Raw genomic sequence first — 18,864 nt, forward strand, 5'->3', positions numbered from 1 at the left:
TCTACAAAGCAAGTTCTAGGACTGCCAGGGCTACACAAAGAAACCCTGTCTCAAAACAAAACAAAACAAAAACAAACAAAAAAAACCAACTCTCATGGCTCCAAGTATGGCAACTCAGGCCTTTAATACCAGTCCTGTAGATGATGAGGCACAAAGACCTACAGGTCCAGGTTAGCCTGGGCTACATAGCAAGACCAAACAAAACAAAGAACAAGGTGGTAGAGGGTTTGTCTAGAATCCACCAGTGAGGGGTTGGGGCTTGGCTCAAAGTAGAGCCCTTGCCCAGAATATGCCATGTGCTGGTTTCAGTCCCCAGAGCTACAGTAATAATGGACAATAAATGAATGACCATGTTCAGATGAATCCTCAGTTCACCCTTGGCTGTAGAAGGATGAAGGCCAAGAGTCAGGGTGACCAAGCACCTGGAGAACTGGGCAGGCATCCAAAGTTGGAAAGGATAACATGATGGCACCCCTTTAATCCCAACCCTGGAGAGGCAGAGGTGGATCTCTGTGAGTTCAAGGCCTGCCTGGTCAACGTAGTGAATTCCAGGTCAGCCAGGGCTATGTAGAAAGACCATGTCTTTAAAAAAAAAGAAAGAAAAAGAAAAGAAAGAGACAGTGGTGGCACACATCTTTATTCTCAGCACTTGGGAGGCAGAGGCAGGCAGATCTCAGTGAGTTCAAGGCCAACCTGGTCTACAAAGCAGCCAGGGCTACACAGAGAAACCCTGTCGTGAGAAACAAAAAGACATAAAAGGTGGATGATCCTTTCCCTACAGCCTCAGGGTAAAATTCGAGGGCTCCCCTAGACAAGCCTACCCATGCTCTCAGACTGCTTCAGGCTGCTCTATTTCTGTGTTCCCCAACCCTGCCTTGCTGGCCCTTCCCTGTCCACTCGGGACTAACACTATCCCCAGGACTGGTCTATGTCTCCATGCCATGGTTGCAGGACCTGAGGTGTTATAGTCACGGTGTCTGCACAGTGACAAAAACGAACAAGAGTGAAGGATCACCTATAGTGTGTCAAGAAGTCATTGCAGCCGGGCGGTGGTGGTGCACGCCTTTAATCCCAGCACTCAGGAGGCAGAGGCAGGTGGATCTCTGTGAGTTCGAGACCAGCCTGGTCTACAGAGCTAGTTCCAGGACAGGCTCCAAAGCCACAGAGAAACCCTGTCTCGAAAAACCAAACAAATTTAAAAAAATTAAAAAAAAGAAGTCATTGCAATAGAAAGGGAAATACTAGGGCTGGGAAGACAGTTCAGTGGAAAACATGAAAGCATGCGAAGCCACGTTCACACTCGCAGGACCCATGCAGAGGCCAGATGGAACGGTTCCACACTTGACTTTCTAGTGCTGGGTATGGACACGGGAGGATCACTGAACCGTGATGGCCAGCCAGTCTAATCAGTTAGTGAGCTTGGGGTCCAGCAAGAGATACTGTCTCGAGAAACAAAGTTGTTGGTAAGATGGCCCTTAGTGGGTAGGAGAACTTTCTGCCGAGCCTGGTGCCCACATGGTAGAAGGAGAGATGATCTTTGCAGGCTTGCTGCAGTATACCCTCCAACCCAAATTAAAATATAAGGCAGAGGGTGATAGAGGAACACACACACATGCCCACTCCACATATGCACACTCCACACACACGCACACATGACTACACTAGCTGGCAGTTGGTGGTGCAATGCTTGCCTGGTATTTGTAAAGGCCTGGACTCCACCTCCAGAACCACAAATGGAAGGGAAGGAAGGAGGGAAGTTTCTGACATTATCATGGTGCAAAAGTGGTGAAAAATTGCCTAGTGGGGTTATGTAGTGGTTAAAGAGCTTGCTGCATAGCACAGGACTGGGTGTTTGGATCTCCAGAAGCCATGTAAAGGACAGATGCACATGGCAGCTTGCCCGTGTCTCCAGCACCCTGGAAAGCAAAGACAGAGGAGCCGGAGCCAGCTGGAGAGATAGACTAGCCTAATGGGGGAGCTCTGGACTCAAAGACATCCTGCTTACAGGGGCTGGAAAGATGGCTCCGTAGGCACATGTGGAGGTCAGAAGACCGCTTTGGGAGCAGTCTTCCCCTTGTAGCGCAGGTCCTGGGACAGAACCTAGGTCGCCATGCTTGGTGACTGGCACCTTTACCTCTGAGCCATTTCACTTTTCTGTATTGTATTCAAAGACCAGAATCTCAAATTAAAATATAATAAAAAAATAAGGTATGTAACCAAAGATGATACTGAACTTAATTTTTATTTTGCCGTTGTGTGTGTGAGTGGAGGGGGGAGCTGGCATGCACTGCTGTAGTTATCAGAGGACAACTTCCCAGAGTCTGTTCCCACCTCACCTTTAGGCTGGGTGCTTGAACTCAGGTCTGACTTGCTCTGCAAGGACATTTACTTCCAGAGCCATCTCATCCGCCTGTTAATCTCCATGTCTAATCCTCCTGCTTCTCTACCTAGTGTTATGACTGCAGGTGTATGCCACCTGCTTTGCTTTGCTTTCCTAGGTGCTAGGTGGTGGAACACAGGCCTTGGCACATACTAGACAAATGTCCTACAGCAAAAGCAGGCCCCCAGCCTCTCACTGGTGGGATGTAGGTAAGGGCTCCACTGGCTGCCCCTTAAATGCACTTATGACTTAAGATAGGTGTCTTGGGGCTGGAGAGATGGCTCAGTGGTTAAGAGCACAGCCTGAGGTCCTGAGTTCAATTCCCAGCAACCACAGAGTGGCTCACAACTACCTGTAATGCAGTCGGGCGCCCTCTTCTGGCCCTCAAGGATATATGCAAATAGAACACTATACATAATAAACCTTTTTTGCTTGTTTTTTGTTGTTGTTTTTTGTTTTCTTTTCTTTTTTTTTTTTTGAGACAGGGTTTCTCTGTAGCTTTGGAGCCTGTCCTGGAACTAGCTCTTGTAGACCAGGCTGGCCTCGAACTCACAGAGATACGCCCGCCTCCGAGTGCTGGGATTAAAGGCGTGAGCCACTACCACCCAGCTCATAATAAACCATAAAAAAAATAATAATGATCCTGAGAATTGTACCCACTCACCTGTCACGATGCTTCCTCCTCCTCCTCTTCTTGAGGCAGGGTCTCATTGCAGCCCAGGCCGACCTTGCACTCAGAGATCTACGCTGGGATTTAAGGTGTGCAGTCCATGCCTGGCTGCTTGTTGGTGAACTGCCATTTCCAGCTTTGGACCTGAACTCTTCCTTCTCGAGGCTACACACTTTCTCCCTTCCTGGCACAGGTGATGTGTCCCTCTTGTATTCTACTCCAGGGAGTCACCCTCTCCAAACGCTTCCCCTTCTGCCCGTCTTCCTACTGTCTGTAGCACCCACTTTGATTTGGAGACAGGATCCTTTTCAATTTTATGTGCATTGGTGTGAGGGTGTCAGGTCCCCTGGAACTGAGTTACAGACAGGTAGGTGTAAGCTGTTATGTGGGTGCTGGGAATTGAACCCTGGTCCTCTGGAAGGGCAGCCAGTGCTCTTAACTACTGAGCCATCTCTCCAGCCCTTGAGACAGGATCTTAACAGCCCACAGTACCCTGAAACTCACCAGGTATCTAAGTATGACCTTGAACATCTAGTCTTCTGACTCCACTTCCCAAACACTGGAACCACGACATAAAGACTGTCCTTTTGAGACCAAGCTGTACTCTGTATCCCTGGCTAGCTTTGAACTCAAAGCAATCCCCCTTCCTCAGCCTCTTTAAGGGCTGGGCTTATAGACTCGCATCACCATGGCCAGTGGGAGCCTCACTGTTTAAAAAGTACATTTATTTATTCTGTGTGTTTGTGTGGGCACTTGTGGTGGTCGGAGGACAACAGGCGGGAGTTGATGCTCTTCTTCAAACAGGTGTGTCCAAGGAATCAAACTCAGGTTGTCAGGCTTGATGGCAAGTGCCTTTAGCCATAGAGTTACCCTCCAGCCTTGGAGCCTCCTTTTCATACAGTCCTTCTTGTGGGCAACAGTCTAATGACTCTAGGGCAGTGGCATCAGAGACTGAGACCATGGCCCCCAGAAGAGTCTATTCCAATGACTGAAAGACAGCTCCGGTGACTGATGCCCCATTCCCCTGTCCCCCTGCATAGTGCCTCATCCAGTCTGTGCAGGAAGCCATTTCCCCTAGAACAGTTTGCTTCAGGGATGGAGTGCAGGATTCCGCAGAAAGCAGCCCAGAGGGAAACGCTGGCCTTAGAGGATGCTGATCCGCTCAGCCAGCCCCTGCATCTCGTGGTCCTGCGGCAGACGGGCGCCACTCAGGTCCCCTTCTGCAGATGTCCCATGCCGCTCTGTCACAAACTGATCCCAGCGCGCGTCGTCACTCTCATGTGTAATATATCGCTCGCCCATCTTTCTCTCCAGCTCTCGGAGGTCAAGCCACGTTTGGTACTCCTGGGCGGTGAGAAACCCGGTTAGATTGGGCACCTCACGCTGAGCAGAGTACAGCAGTCTTAGCAACAGTCTGGACTCCGCTGGGACCAATGATGGTAAAGCGCCACACCCCACAACCTGCTCGGCCAATAGTGGTGCAATCCCCTCTCCAACCACAGCCCAGCAATAGGCTAGTCAATCAGCCAATTAAAGACCTAGTTCTGCTGCTTTCTAGAGCCCCCACCTCCATACGTCACCTGTAACCAGGGGTGGCTGAGAGACTTGTCCACGCTGTAGCGCTTGCGCATTTTCACCTGCAACAGGTTATTGATGAGGTCGATGGCTGTGGGGGGGAAAAGACATATGAAGCGCTACTGGAGTGACAGGTGGCCCCTTCCAGCAGGGCACCCCACCCTACCTGCCTCAAGGGCGTTTCTCCAGCACTGGCCCAGGTGACCAAACACTTATCCCTGCTTTTCTCATTAAATTCCTAATCTTGCCACTCATGGTGGCCCACACCGGCAATTCCAGCACTTGGGAGGTGGAAGCTAGAAGATAAGGAGTTCGAGGCCAGCCTGGGCTACACCTGGCAATTGCTGGGATTGTAAGTATATGCCAGCATGACCAGCTCAAATTTTTAAAATTATTTTTGGACTGATTGTCGTGGTCCACACCTTTAATCCCAGAGGGAGAGGCAGGTGAGTTCAAGGACAGACAGCCAGGGATACATAGTGATACACTGTATCAAGAAACAAAACTTTTATTTATTTGTATCAAAAGCCAAACAAATTTTATTTTTATTTATACGTATGTATATGTCTGTGTATATGGATGAAGGTGTCTTCTTAGGCCAGAAAAGAGAATTGGAATCCCCTGGAGCTGGAGTTACGGGCAGATTGTCAGCCACTTAACCTGGGTGCTGGGACCCAAACTCCGGATCTTAACTGCTGAGACATCTGTCCAGCCCTTCTCACTCCGTTTTTTTCCTTAATTTTTTAAAATAAATCTTTTCTTAAAATATTTATTTATAAATATATGTGTTCTGTCTGCATGTATGCCTACATGCCAGAAGAGACCATCAGATAGCATTAGAGTTGTGAACCACAATCTGGTTGCTGGGAATTGAACTCAGGACCTTTTGAAGAACAGCCAGTGCCCTTAACTGCTGAGCTGTCTCTTCAGTCACTAGTTCCGCTTTTTGAGGCGAAAGCATATTTATTTCCAATGGAATACTGACATCACTAACAATAACATGACATATTGGCAAAAGGAAACTGGGAAAAAAGTCCTGCCACTCGCTGAAGTCACTGTTGCCTGCAGAGACCCAGTGACAGAAGCCAGGTCATTGTGAAAAAGAAGGCACTGAATGTCAGGTTTCCAGCCGAGGTCCCCTGAGGCTTTGTCACTGGCAGTGCATCTTGGAGAACAAGGCTTCACTTGCCTAGGGGCAATATCCTCAAGGATTCCATGGATACCAAACTCCATAGATGCTCAAGTCCTTTTTATAAAACAGCAGAGTATTTGCTTACAGCCTCCGCATATTCCCCCTGCTTGCTTTGAACCATTTCTAGATAACTTATAATAGTATTCTTGTGACATTGCTATGGCGGGAACCTAGCACTTCACAGGTACAGGGAAAGAGAACTTCCACTGACCTGGCCACACCCCAACCTTTCAGGATGGTTTCTAGACCTGTGCTCCAACGCCACGCCATGATACCACCAGCCCCTCACTGGGGGATTCTAGGCAGGGGCTCTACCACTGAGCTGCACCACCAGCCCCTCACTGGGGGATTCTAGGTAGGAATTCTATCACTGCCCTATACATTCACATAGATTTCTTTTACTAATACAATGGATTGTTATGTAAATAATTGTCATATTGTGTTGCTCAGGAACAATGCTAACAAAGCCTTACCAGGTTCTTTGAGCATTAGTCTCCAATCCCAGCATTTGGGAGTGAAGGCAGGAGGATCAGGAGTATAAAGTCCACTTCAGCGACATAGTCCAAAGCCAGCCAAACCAAACCAAACACGTCCACCCATGACTGTCATCCTCTCAAATGTTCTACCCCATACCTCGCCCCAAGCCCCATGCCTCAGGGTTTATCTCTCAGGCCCAGTGGCCAGCTGATGAACTTGTCTTTGCTGGACAATCCAATAGCCACATCCCTAGATTTTGGACACATTTCTAAGCTTCAGGCTCCTCTCCGCTCCATTGATAGAGTCTGGCTCCAGCCACTGTCTAGAGAGGGGTTGGGGACCGGCTCAGTCACAGAGCACTTATCTACCATGCTGGAGGCTCTGGGCTCAATTTCTACTGCTGCAAAAGAAAAACAGTACATCTGATGGGGCTGGAGGGATGGCTCAGTGGTTAAGAGCACTGGCTGCTCTTCCAGAGGACCTGGGTTAGGTTTCCAGTACCCACATGGAGGCTCACAACTACCGGTAACTCCTCTAGTTCCGGGGATCTGACACCCATATCTAGCCTTCCAGAGCACCAGGCATGATGCATATGATGCACATACATACATGCAAGCAAAAGAGCCATACACATGAAACAAGATGACAGGAGAGACTCACACACACACACACACACACACACACACACACACACACACACACACAGAGAAGAAAAAGTACTGTCTCTCCAGTACTTGTTTCTGTACTTGGCTCAGAGTCTCAAGCCACCATGACACCCTTGGCCAACAGGGTCACCCACAAGTCACCTTCCCCTCCACGTTTCACTCTCAGCTCTACTCATTGACCCAGCCCTGCCTCTCTGACCACCCCTCTCTTACAGTCCCACCTGTGGGGATATTTTGTTTGTGTTTTAACAAATAAAGCTTGCCTGAAGATCAGAGTGCAGAGCCAAACCACTAGAGGCCAGGCAGTGGTGGCATACACCTTTAATCCCAGGATTTGGGAGACAGAGGCAGAGAGATCTCTGTTAGTACAAGGCCATCCTGAGCTACACGAGATTGAATTCATCTAAAAGAGAAACATAGTTCACCCAAAGGTGATCCCACGCCTTTAACCCCAGCACTAGGGAGGAGGAGACAGGAGCGGTATGCCTGGGCAGAGAGAGGACTAGAAGGCAGGAGGAGACAGGAGCTCAGGGCACTCTGAGGTTTGGTGGAGACAGCTGCAGTCTGAGGAGACAGTCTGAGGACAGGATCGGCCCTTTGGTGTGAGCATTGGTAGAGGTAAAGGTCTCTCTAGCGGCTGCACTGCTCCTCTGATCCTTCAGCATTCACCATCTAATATCTGACTCCAGGTTTTATTTATTAAGACCAGTTAGAATTCATGCTACACCCACCCACATTTTGTCATGGGCTCACGCCCACCCCATCTGATAGTCCACCCACCCAGGCCCAGCTTGGCCCCAACTATCTGACAACCTCACCCACTAGCTGTGGCCTCACCCCGTTGTGCTTGCGCGCCCACACTTGAGGCCGGCTCCATCCCCAGCTTATGTGTCTACCGAGGCTCACCTCCTGATGAGATGTGGCTCCAGGGGCTGGCCGGGTACATAAAGGCTGCGTTCTGGATCTGGTCATTGATGTCCTCATCCTCATTGAAGGGGAAAGTGCCACTGAGGCTCACGTACATGATCACACCCACGGACCACATGTCGAGAGAGCGGTTGTAACCCTGGTTGAGCAGCACCTCGGGTGCCAAGTAGGCGGGTGTGCCCACCACGGAGCGCCGGAAGGATTTCTCACCAATGATGCGAGCAAAGCCGAAGTCACACAGCTTCACCTGAGAGGGTGGCAGGTCAAGGTTGTGAGCAATGACGGTGTCACCTCCCCCACTGTGTGTCCACTCCACTGCCACCTCCGTATTCCACATGCAGCTCACTGAACTGTGCCCAGTATGGAGTGTTCTCTAAAGTCGTCTGTGCCTCCTAGTTTGGGTTGTGGCCTCTGAATGACCCTTTGTAGATGGTTCCTACTGGACAGGTGTATGGACTGAAAGAGACACAGGCAATGTTCTAGAAGCTTCGTCCAGCTGGAATGAACACGTGGTTTCAGACAAGGGCTCTGGTCTCTCCACACTGGGAATGGGCTCACTTCTAGGGCTTTCTGGGGATTAGAGAGGAACAGGCATGCAGGACCTGCAGGTGTAGGCACATAGTCTCAGCTACCTATAGGCAGAGCCAGGAGGATCACAAATTCAAAAAAAACAAAACAAAACAAAACAAAAAACCAGTTGAAGGCTAGCCTGGAGTACAGACTGAGTTCAAAGTTAGCCTGAACAACTCAACTAATTTATTTTTTTAATGTAGAACATAGATTAAGAAAAAGAGCTTGAGCCGGGCAGTGGTGGTGCATGCCTTTAATCCCAGCACTCAGGGAGGCAGAGGCAGGTGGATCTCTGTGAGTTTGAGTCCAGCCTGGTCTACAAAGAAGGAAAAAAAAAAAAAGAAATCCTGAGCATGACAGGGGGTTTCAAGGAAAATACAGATTGAAAATTAAAAATGATTGAATTCTCTTAATGATAAAAAGCACTTATCTAAAACCTCCCAATAAGGATCTTGAGGGTAGTATGGCAATAAAGCACCCACCTAGAATCCCCCAGTGAGGGGCTGGAGTGTGGCTCAGTGGTAGAGCCCCTGCCTAGAATCCCCCAGTGAAGGGCTGGGAGCGTGGCTCAGTGGTAGAGCCCCTGCCTAGAATCCCCCAGTGAGGGGCTGGGGTGTGGCTCAGTGGTAGAGCCCCTGCCTAGAATCCCCCAGTGAGGGGCTGGGGTGTGGCTCAGTGGTAGAGAATCTGTCTGGAATCCCCCAGTGAGGGACGGGGCGTGGCTCAGTGGTAGAGCACAGGCCTAAGTTCCATCCCTAGAAGGTGAGAGGAGAATGGGGTGTGAGGGAAGTGAGGTGGGCCACTTTCCCTACTATGTCAGTGAAGGAAAGGGATAATATATTTCTTGTACCTCTTGTCTTTCTTCCTTTGTTCTAGCTAGACCATGGGCTGTGAAGGCCAGCAGTGCCACCAAACCATCTTAAACATAACAGCCAGGAAAAGGGTGCCCAAGGCTATGTAGTACCTTTGCAGGCTGAGAATACCTAGGTCAGATGCAATCCGATGGGATCAAGCCCCTGTCTTAAGCCGTGTCACCTAAGGTCTGAAGCTCACCTGCAACTAGACTTTGAGTCACTGCCTACCCCTTGGCTGTCAGGGCTAGGAGGGGACATAACGGACCTGAGGAAATGGATCAGCAGATGCCAGCAACACGTTCTCTGGTTTCAAGTCACAGTGGACAATGTTCTTGAAGTGCAGGTGTCTCAAGGCCACCAGGATCTGAGGAGAGGAGGCAGGGCCAGTGAGAAAGGAGATAGAGAACCAATCCTGAAGTCTACCCATGAACCCCACCCAGGTCTTCCCACTGCTACCTGGGTGAGGGAGTCATTAAGGAAGGAATCCAGAAATGGTAGAACCATTTACCCTCCAGAGTTAAGAGCCTGATGTCGAACTCTAGAAAGACCCAGCTTAGAATCCTTGTGAGCTATTAAAACAGCAGGGGCTCCCAAGACACTTCCTTTATGTGGTGCAATTAAAAAACATTTTGAGGCTTGATGTTGTGGTGCACATGCCTTTAATCCCAGTACTTGGGAGGCAGAGGCAGGCAGATATCTGTGAGTTCAAGGCCAGCCTGGTCTTTGGAAGGAGTTTCCCAACAGTCAGGGCTGCACTATAAAAAGAAAACAAAACAACAAACAGAAAACCTTGTTTTGGTTGGCAAGATGGTGGCTCAGCAGTAAAGGAGCTTGCCACTAAGGCAGATGACCTAAATCCAATCCCTAGGACCCATGTGGGGGAAGGAGAGAAGCAACTTTTGCATGTTGTCCTCTCATCTCCATGTGTGTGCTGTGGCATGTGCCCTTCCCCTACCTCACACAATTAAATTTTTTGACTTTTGTTTTGCTTTGTTTTGTTTTTAGAGACATGGTTTCTCTGTGTAACAGTCCTGACTATATATTCCTGTAGACCAGGTAGGCCTCAAACTCACAGAGATCCACCTGCTTCTGCTTCCTAAGTGCTAGGATTAAAGGCGTGGTCCAACACTGCACGGCCTGTTTTATTTTTAAGATAGGGTCTTATGTATCCCAGGCTATCCCCAAAGTCACTATATAGCCAAAGCTAGCCTTCAAGTGATTGATCCTTGTACCTCTCGGATTCCAGGGTTACAAGCCTGTGTACCATACACTGTTGAGCTCGGGGCTTAATAATACCTACCTGGAAGGGTAGTAGTGGTGCCTAAATAAGTTCCTGAGGCAAAGAACAGGGTCCAGCACTTAGAGGTGGAGCAGGCAAGAACCCTGAAGACAGAAATCTGCAGGAGAGAGAGAGGGAGAGGAGAGAGAGGAGAGAGAGAGAGAGAGAACACAGGACAAAATGGAAGACCGTAGAGAAACTACTTTGGTTGCTGACAGCATTTAGCCCCCTCTTCCACAGTCAGGAAGTACATCTCCCAGCATGCCTAGCGAATCCAGGCATACTGACGGGGGTGTGGAGACAGAGCAGCAGCACAGTGCAGGATGCCTAGTACCAACAGAGGATCTGTCCCAGAGTGAAGGAAGGCCCAGATAGAGGGGAGGCCTCTCCGGGGAGAACTGAACCTCTGAGCACACCAGGGAATGTCCAGCACCGCCAAGGTTAAAACTCCATTGTGAATGAAGGCCATGGGTGGAGCCATGGCCTGGCTAGAATGCACAAAGCCCTGGTTCCACCCCCAGTATTGCGTATGGTGGATGTGATGGTTCATGCCTGGAACTTCATCGGGAATTCAAGGTCTTCTTTGACTGCACAGCAAGTTCAAGGTCTCGAACAACAATAACAATAAAAAGGGCTGGAGAGATGGTTTAGTGGTTAACAGCACTGGTTGCTCTTCTAGAGGACCTGAGTTCAATTCCCAGCACCCATGTGGCAGCTCACAATTGTAACTCCAGTTCCTGAAGATCTGACACCTTTATACCAACGCACATAAAATAAATTTAAGAAAAGGAAAAAAGAGCTGGGTAGTGGTGGCACAGGCCTGTTGTGGCAGCTCCTTCAGCCAATAGCCTTTAAGATACCGGCCCACTTTGGGCGTGGTCTCATGTAGCGTAAGTGCAGGTGAGAAGTGCCCTTTCTTCCGCTGGATTGCTGGATTCGGTTCCAGTTCCCAGCACTCACAGAGGACTGAGGATCTCTATCCTACTGTGAGTTTATCCTCGCATAAACAAACCTTTGTTATATTCGATTCTGGACTACTGTGGAACTCTTGATACCACTACATACACCTTTAATCCCAGCACTCAAGAAGCAGAGGCAGGTCAATCTTTTGTGAGTTTGAGGCCAGCCTGGTCTATAGAGGGAGTTCCAGGACAGCCAGGGCTGCTACACAGAGAAACCTTGTCTTGGAAAACAAAACAAAAAAGAAAAAAAAAAAAAGAAAAGAAAAGAAAAGAAAGAAAAGGAAGGAAGGAAGGGAGAGAGAGAGAAAGAAAAGTTGTAAATAAATATCGGGATAAAAAGGATTGAATAGACGAGGAGAGATGGCTTAGTGCGCAAAGGCACTGGCCACTAAGCCTGACAGCCTGCATTCAGTCCCTGGGATCCACCTGGTGGAAGGAGAGAACCAGTTCCTACAGGTTGTCCTTCGCTCTCCATGTGTGCACTATGGCACATGCATGTCCACACACATGCAAACTTACATAGTATATGTAACAAGACACTGATCATCATAAAGGACAATGACCTCACATCTGTCATATGCAAAGAGCACTAACAATGCAATAAGCATACTTCGTGACCCATGCCTGTAAGCCCAGTTGTTTGAAGGCATAGGCATTGCTGCAAGTGGGAAGCCAGCCTTGTCTAAACAGAGAATTCCAGATCAGCCAAGGATACATATTAAGACCTGGTCTCCAAAAGCAAAAACAAACAAACAAACAAACAAAAGGGCTGGGGAAGCAGTTTAGTTTGCTAGGACCACTATCCGCTCTTCCAGAGGATCAGGATTAAATTCCCAGCATACACATGGTAGCTCGGAACACAAGTGGGGGGAGAGGGGGGAAGGACGATCTGATGCCCTCTTCTGGCCTCCTCGGGTACTGCACATACCACACAGGGTGCAAATACATATATAAGGTAAACATTCACACACATAGAAAATAGTAAATCTGTCACGGTAGCATATGTCTTTAATCCTAGAACTTGGGAGGCTGAGGAAGATGGATCTCTATGAGTTCCAGGGCAGCCTGGTCTACATAGTAAGATTCTGCCTCAAAACGAAAAAACTTTTTTTAAAATACTAATTTGACGTAAAACATACAAAAATAATAACGAATGTGTGGCGCACACGTGTGACCCCAGCAGCAGTAAGGATGCAGGAGGAGCACGTGAGGCGAGCAGAGGTGAGCATGAGATCCTGTCCCCAAAGCCAAAAGCTAGTATGACATCTTCCGAGCCTGGCAATTATTTTTATCCAGCATCTGTAAGAAGTGTGAAAGTATGCATCCTCCCACTTAGTTGTGGAAAAAGATGGAAAAGGTTTCAGACAATAAACATTGTTTTTACTTTTTGAGACAGGCTCTCAGGTAGCCCAGGCTGGCCTTGAAAACACTACATAGACAGGTTGGCCATGAACTCCTGATCTCCCCGCCTCCTGTAGCGGCCATAATCCCGACACTCAGGGAACAGAGACAGGAGCATCCAAAGTTTAAGATCATCTTCATCTACACAGTAAGTGCCAGGCCGGCCCGAGCTACAGGAGACCCTTTCTCAAAAAAAAAAAAAAAAAGCCAGGAGAGGTGATACAGAACTTTAGCACTCTGATTAAAATACTGCCAATGATATTATGGAAGGGGGAAACTGGCTTCCCCTCCTCTTTCTCTCAATCTTTCAGTCCTTCCAGTAGGCTCTCTAGCCGACATTCCCCCAGATGCTGCTCCATGTTTGACTCAGGTTGGGGTACTAGACACGTAGTGGTTACAAGATAGCCCTTCGCCTTGGATGGCGGTGTTGTCGCCACAGTGAGCAGGGCTGTCACAGGAAGGCTAGTTATGATCAATAACGTGTTTACTGAGCCCTGGTTGTCCTTTTTCTTTTTCTTTTTGACATAGGGTCTCACAGTGCGACTCTGGCTGTCCTAGAACTCACTCTGTAGACCAGGCTGGCCTTGAACTCACTGATATCTGCCTGCCTCTGTCTCCCAAATGCTAGGATTAAAGGTGTGTGCCATCATACCCAGCTTCTGTCCCTCCATCTCTTATTGCTGTTAATAAGATTTCCATCTGTTTCTCTAACTCTGCCCTCTTGACTTCCCAGTGCACTAGCCTGTTCTCCAGGCCTCCGCCAGGGGGCTCCCGAGACCAAGGCGCACAGCGCACCTGCGTGATGAGGAACTTGGTGAGGCGCTCAGGAAGCCGGCCCTTCTCACTGGAGAGGATCATCTCCAACATGTCTCCATGCAGTTTCTCCATCACCACGAATACCTTCTCAGGGGTCTCGAACATGCACTCGAGGTTCACGATGCCGGGGTGCCGCAGACTCTGTCCGGGAATGAGGGCTGAGGATCAGCATGGCAAGAGGTGGAAAGCACTTGGAGAGGTCTTTGCATGGGAACTCACAGGGAGGGCCTGGGCGGGAGGAGAGTACAGCAGGACGCTTGGGAAAATAGCAAGCTGCGCTGCTTTGGTTTCTATTTGCTTTTCTTCTTCAGGTTCTCGTGCATGCTAGGCCAAGTGTTCTACCGGCGATCCCCAGCCCGCGAGATCTTCCTATGGCTCCTTTATTAGAAAGCCCGCTGGTATCTTTCTACCCTCCTCCCTGGTCTCACTTCTTTCATGGCTCTAGGGTTCCCTGTCACATACACAGGCTGGTCCTGGCCCCTCTCTGCTCAGAACATCCCTCAGTTCTGACATGTACACCTTCTCTTGTAGGAAGCCTAGCTTGATCACTCCTAGACTGTGGCTCAGGTTGTACATAAAAGGGGTACGCTGGAAGGGCATGGCTGCATCATGGTCCCCGCGGTCACCTGGAGAATGGCCACTTCATTCCTGAGCTGGCTCTCTTGCTTGGTGGGGAAGCGCAATTTGTCAATGACTTTTACTGCAACGTCTCTGCCAGTCTTCCTGTGTTTTCCTGAGGGAGGGCATAGGAAGGGGAAAAATCAGAGATCAAGGCCTCCCAGTTCCTTCTACCCCTCTAAGGAGACCCAGATACAATTGACCAAAGATGTTAGAAGCCTCCAAAGTTTCTCTGAGGAGTTCTCAATATGAGGGGTGGGAGGGCAGGGCTAGTGAGTAAAAGTGGGAGGGGCGGAGGCAGGGTTCAGTGGTAGAGCCCCTGCCTACCATTGAGGGGCTGGGGGCGTGGCTCAATGGGACAGCACCTGCCCCGGGTTTCACCTCTAGGAAAAGAAAGACAGAAGAAAGATAAATGAGCTAGGCATGGTGGTCCAATCCTGTTATCCCAGCATTTGGAAAACTGAGGTGAAAGGATCCCAAGCTTGAGACCACAATGAGTCTCAAATGATAGGAACAGAGAGAGCTTCAATAAGGGCAATGTAAAGCCAGACACAATGAGGTAGAGGCAGACAGATCTCTGAGTTTGAGATCAATCTGGTCTACAAAGTTCCAGGACAGCCAGAGCTATACAAAAAGAAAAATCTTGTCTAGGGGGAGGGCAACGGATAACATGGGCAACTACACTCATAACCGAGCAGAAGCCAAAAGGTACATCTCCTTTACTGGGTGTCAGCCTGACACAAGCTAGAGTCAGCAGAGGAAGCCTCAGCTGAGGAAATGCCCCCATGAGATCTAGTTATAAGGCATTTTTTCATTTAGTGGTCCAGCCCATGTTGGCTGGTGCTATCCCTGGGCTGCTGGGGAAGCAACTCAGTGACCAGCTCTCTTCCGTGTGGCCTCTGCACCAGTCCCTGCCTCCAGGACCCTGCCCTGTTTGAGCTCCTGTCCTTCAGTGACGGAGTGTAAGTCAAATAAACCTTTCCTCCACACCTCGCCCACACCTCGCTTTTTAGTCATGGTGTCTCTCGCTACAGCAATAGAAACCCTAGGACATCTCCTTTAACGACAGGCAAGCAGCCCCCTGGTTTTCCTGATGAGAAAAGGAACTTTCAAATCCCATACTTGGGATCTAACTTTCCAACCCCAACAAAACAGGAGGCCGGCAGCAAGGGGGGCACAGTGCCACCTGACCCTGGGCAGCCTCTGGGCCAGGCCTGTGGCATCCTTACCTCCATAGACAACTCCAAACTGCCCAGAGCCCAGCACCTCATCTGGGAAGATCTGGTAGACAGTGGCGATGTCCTGTAAGGTGGAGACAGCAGGGTCATGGGTGCAATTGGAGATGAAAGAGCGTCAGGGAGACAGGAGGTCAGACGAGAACAGACAGGCCCAACACTTTTCTCCACTGAGAGATGGTCCAGACCAGGCTGGCCTGAGGCACGGGAGCTGTCTTATAATGGAGGTGGAAGACCCAGGAAACTGAGCGGCACCAGTCCCTGGCTCTGGCTCCTCGACTACACGGTGGAGGAGGAAGTGAGCTGAGCTCCAGCTGCCTCCAGCGACTGACTGTATTCTGAGCCCAAATAACACCTTTCTCTCCTAAGTTGTTTTGAAATCTTTTATTTTATTTTATTTTATTTATTTATTTTTTTTTTTTGGTTTTTCGAGACAGGGTTTCTCTGTGGTTTTGGAGCCTGTCCTGGAACTAGCTCTGTAGACCAGGCTGGTCTCGAACTCACAGAGATCCGCCTACCTCTGCCTCCCGAGTGCTGGGATTAAAGGCGTGCGCCACCACCGCCCGGCTTATTTTATTTTTTAATTAGGCTTGCTTTATTTTAAATTTGAACAAGATCATCACCTCAGTTTCTACTTTTAGTGAAATGAAAATTGTTTTATTTTTAGTCTATCTTAAATATGTGTAAGCACATGAGTGCAGGCCGCTGGGCAGGCCAGGACAGCACATGGGGTTTTCCGGAGCCGGGAATCAAACCCCAGTCCTCTTCAGGGCAAGTGCTCTTAACTGCTGAGCCATCTCTCCAGCTCCCCAAGTTTTGCTTTCAGCAGGATATTTTGACATAGTGTCCTAAAATGAAATTCATTCAGGAGGAAGGTGCCCCAGGCTGGCAGAAGACTTACCACATTCTCCTGGATCTGACTGTTGGACACAGAAATACTCAGAGAAGCTCGTCCTAGGAGGAGAGGAGAGACAAGTCAACAGAGCCATCACCTGTACCTCCCAAGGCTACACTCGGAACTTTAATTTCCTCATTTATAAAATGGGACTACAGGGGGCTGGAGAGATGGTTCAGCAGTTAAGAGCACTGGCTGCTCTTCCAGAGGTACCTGAGTTCAATTCCCAGAAACCACATGGTGGCTCTCAATCATCTGTAATGAGATCTGGTGCCCTCTTCTGGCCTGCAGGCATCCATGCAGACAGAACACTGTATACATAATAAATAAATCTTTTTTTTTTTTTTTTAAAAAAAGAGGGGGAAATACAAGAGTCGTGTCAGGACAGGGAGATAAACCAGATGCACTGAGAGACTCCAAATGGGACCTTGCAATCCTACACCTGGCACTGTACCCAGTGTCCTCGATGCCCGGGAAGGGAGGCATACTGATCCCACTTAAAAGAGCAGGAAACTGAGGCTGGGAGGTATAACTTACCCCAGACCCCAGACTCTTCCTTCAATCTTGCGCCTTTCCTACTCCTCTTTTTTTTTTTTTTTTTTTTTGTTTTTCGAGACAGGGTTTCTCTGTGGTTTTGGAGCCTGTACTGGAACTAGCTCTTGTAGACCAGGCTGGTCTCGAACTCACAGAGATCCACCTGCCTCTGCCTCCCGAGTGCTGGGATTAAAGGCGTGCGCCACCATCGCCCGGCTACTCCTCTTTTTTTTAAGAGATTTTATTTTTACCTTTAGGGGTGTATGTGTGTGTGCACGTGTGTGTGTGTGAGCATGCTCACACACAAGTACAGTTGTCCACAGAGGCCAAAAGAGGGCCTAGAATTCCCTGGAGTTACAGGCGGTTGTGACTTGCCCAATGTGGGTGGTGGGAACTCAACTCGTCCTCTATAAGAACAGCGAGTCCTCTTAACCACTGGGCCGTCTCTCCAGGCCTTTTCTCTCCATTCTTCTTCCCTCTCCTACTTTTTATTCCTTGCTAGAGTCTTGCAGTCTGGCTTTGAAATCAGTGCTCAGCCCAGACTGATCTCAAACTCACAGCAATCCTGCCGCTTCTACCTCAAAAGAGCTGGAATACCAAGCGTGTGGTGCTCTCTATGCCTGACTAATCCTGTTCGTTTCCGTATACAGCCAGAGGGCCCTGGTAAAACACACACTGGACCCTGGCACTCTTCTGCACTCTGCCGTAGCTGCTCCATTCCCTCAGCATTCGCTCAGGCTCCTTGTGACAGACACATAGGCTGATGCAGACATCACCTGTGGTGTGTGTTCCTGACATACTGGCCTCCCTCTGGCGCTTGTGCGCAGAAGGCTCTCCCCGGCTTCCTCTCTGTGGTCCACACTGCCAGAGATGGGATTTTTCCCAGTAAAGTGCCTCTGGCTTCCCAGCTTCTTCATCTCAGTCCGGCCCTACTGACTGTCATCTCAGAGACGACACACTCCGGGCAGGTAAGGGCTTCACAGAGACCCACATCCAGGTCTGAGCCCACCCAGCGTTACCTAGGTTTCCCCAGGCTACCCATGAGCCTTTGAGTGTCACCTCTTAGCACCCTGGATAGGAACTTACTGTGGGGTGTGTGGCCTGGGGCAGTGGGTGCATCTTGGAGGATAACAGGCATCAGTGCTTGGCGGATAGCTGTCTCCCAACCTCGAATGGCCTCTGTTCCCTGCCCACTCGGCCCTCCTGGGGCGCCGCCAGGTGTCTCGCCCACAAAGTAGATGACATTGGCCGTGACGATCTCGAAGCAGTGTGGGTTGGTGCCCGGAGGTACAAGGCTGAAGTTTTGAGCAGACTCCACTGCAAGGATTTCCGATAGTGGGATTTCCTGGCAAGGGATGGAACTGTCAGGACAGGCAAGCCTAGTAGGCCATCCCTGAAGCATTCATGCTCCTAGAGGGCCACATCAAAGCCAGGATCAATAAGGACAGGCCTGGTCTACATGGAGAGGTCGGGAGAGGTCTCCAGCAGTACCCACATTAACCGTAAGAACAGTTAGCTAGCTGGCAGGAGACAGGGAACAGCATGTGCAAAGCTGAAGAAAGCTTGCTGTGCCCATTACATGGGACAGTACCTGGCACGCTGTAGGCACCTAACAAGTGTCAGACGTATGTATAAATGAAGGCCATGAGGCTCCACAAGGACATCAGGAGCCATATAAAGGAGCCTGATTTTGTCTAAGGGCTCTAGGGAGCGATAAAAAGGTTTGGAGCAAGGAAGTGCAGTTCATGGTTCCATGCAGAAAGTCCATGAGACAAAATGAGGTCAAAACAGCAGATGAGGAGGAGGCTGCGAAA

General features: G+C 49.5%; 1 protein-coding gene across 1 annotated transcript in view; it reads right to left on the minus strand.

Moving 5' to 3' along the window:
* Positions 1-3,754: 3,754 nt before the first annotated feature.
* The window catches only part of Prkd2 (protein kinase D2), a 28,153-nt gene continuing 13,043 nt past the window's right edge, over positions 3,755-18,864 (minus strand). Inside the window, exons 10-18 of the mRNA XM_075990657.1 lie at positions 18,137-18,395; positions 16,523-16,575; positions 15,616-15,688; positions 14,395-14,501; positions 13,748-13,909; positions 9,576-9,674; positions 7,866-8,133; positions 4,631-4,716; positions 3,755-4,394 (exon numbers count right to left, since the gene is read on the minus strand). Coding sequence (XP_075846772.1) covers positions 4,194-4,394; positions 4,631-4,716; positions 7,866-8,133; positions 9,576-9,674; positions 13,748-13,909; positions 14,395-14,501; positions 15,616-15,688; positions 16,523-16,575; positions 18,137-18,395 — 1,308 coding nt within the window. The 3' untranslated portion in view covers positions 3,755-4,193. The remainder of the gene's footprint in view (positions 4,395-4,630; positions 4,717-7,865; positions 8,134-9,575; positions 9,675-13,747; positions 13,910-14,394; positions 14,502-15,615; positions 15,689-16,522; positions 16,576-18,136; positions 18,396-18,864) is intronic.

Source organism: Microtus pennsylvanicus, chromosome 1, assembly GCF_037038515.1.
Source record: "Microtus pennsylvanicus isolate mMicPen1 chromosome 1, mMicPen1.hap1, whole genome shotgun sequence".
Taxonomy (NCBI): domain Eukaryota; kingdom Metazoa; phylum Chordata; class Mammalia; order Rodentia; family Cricetidae; genus Microtus; species Microtus pennsylvanicus.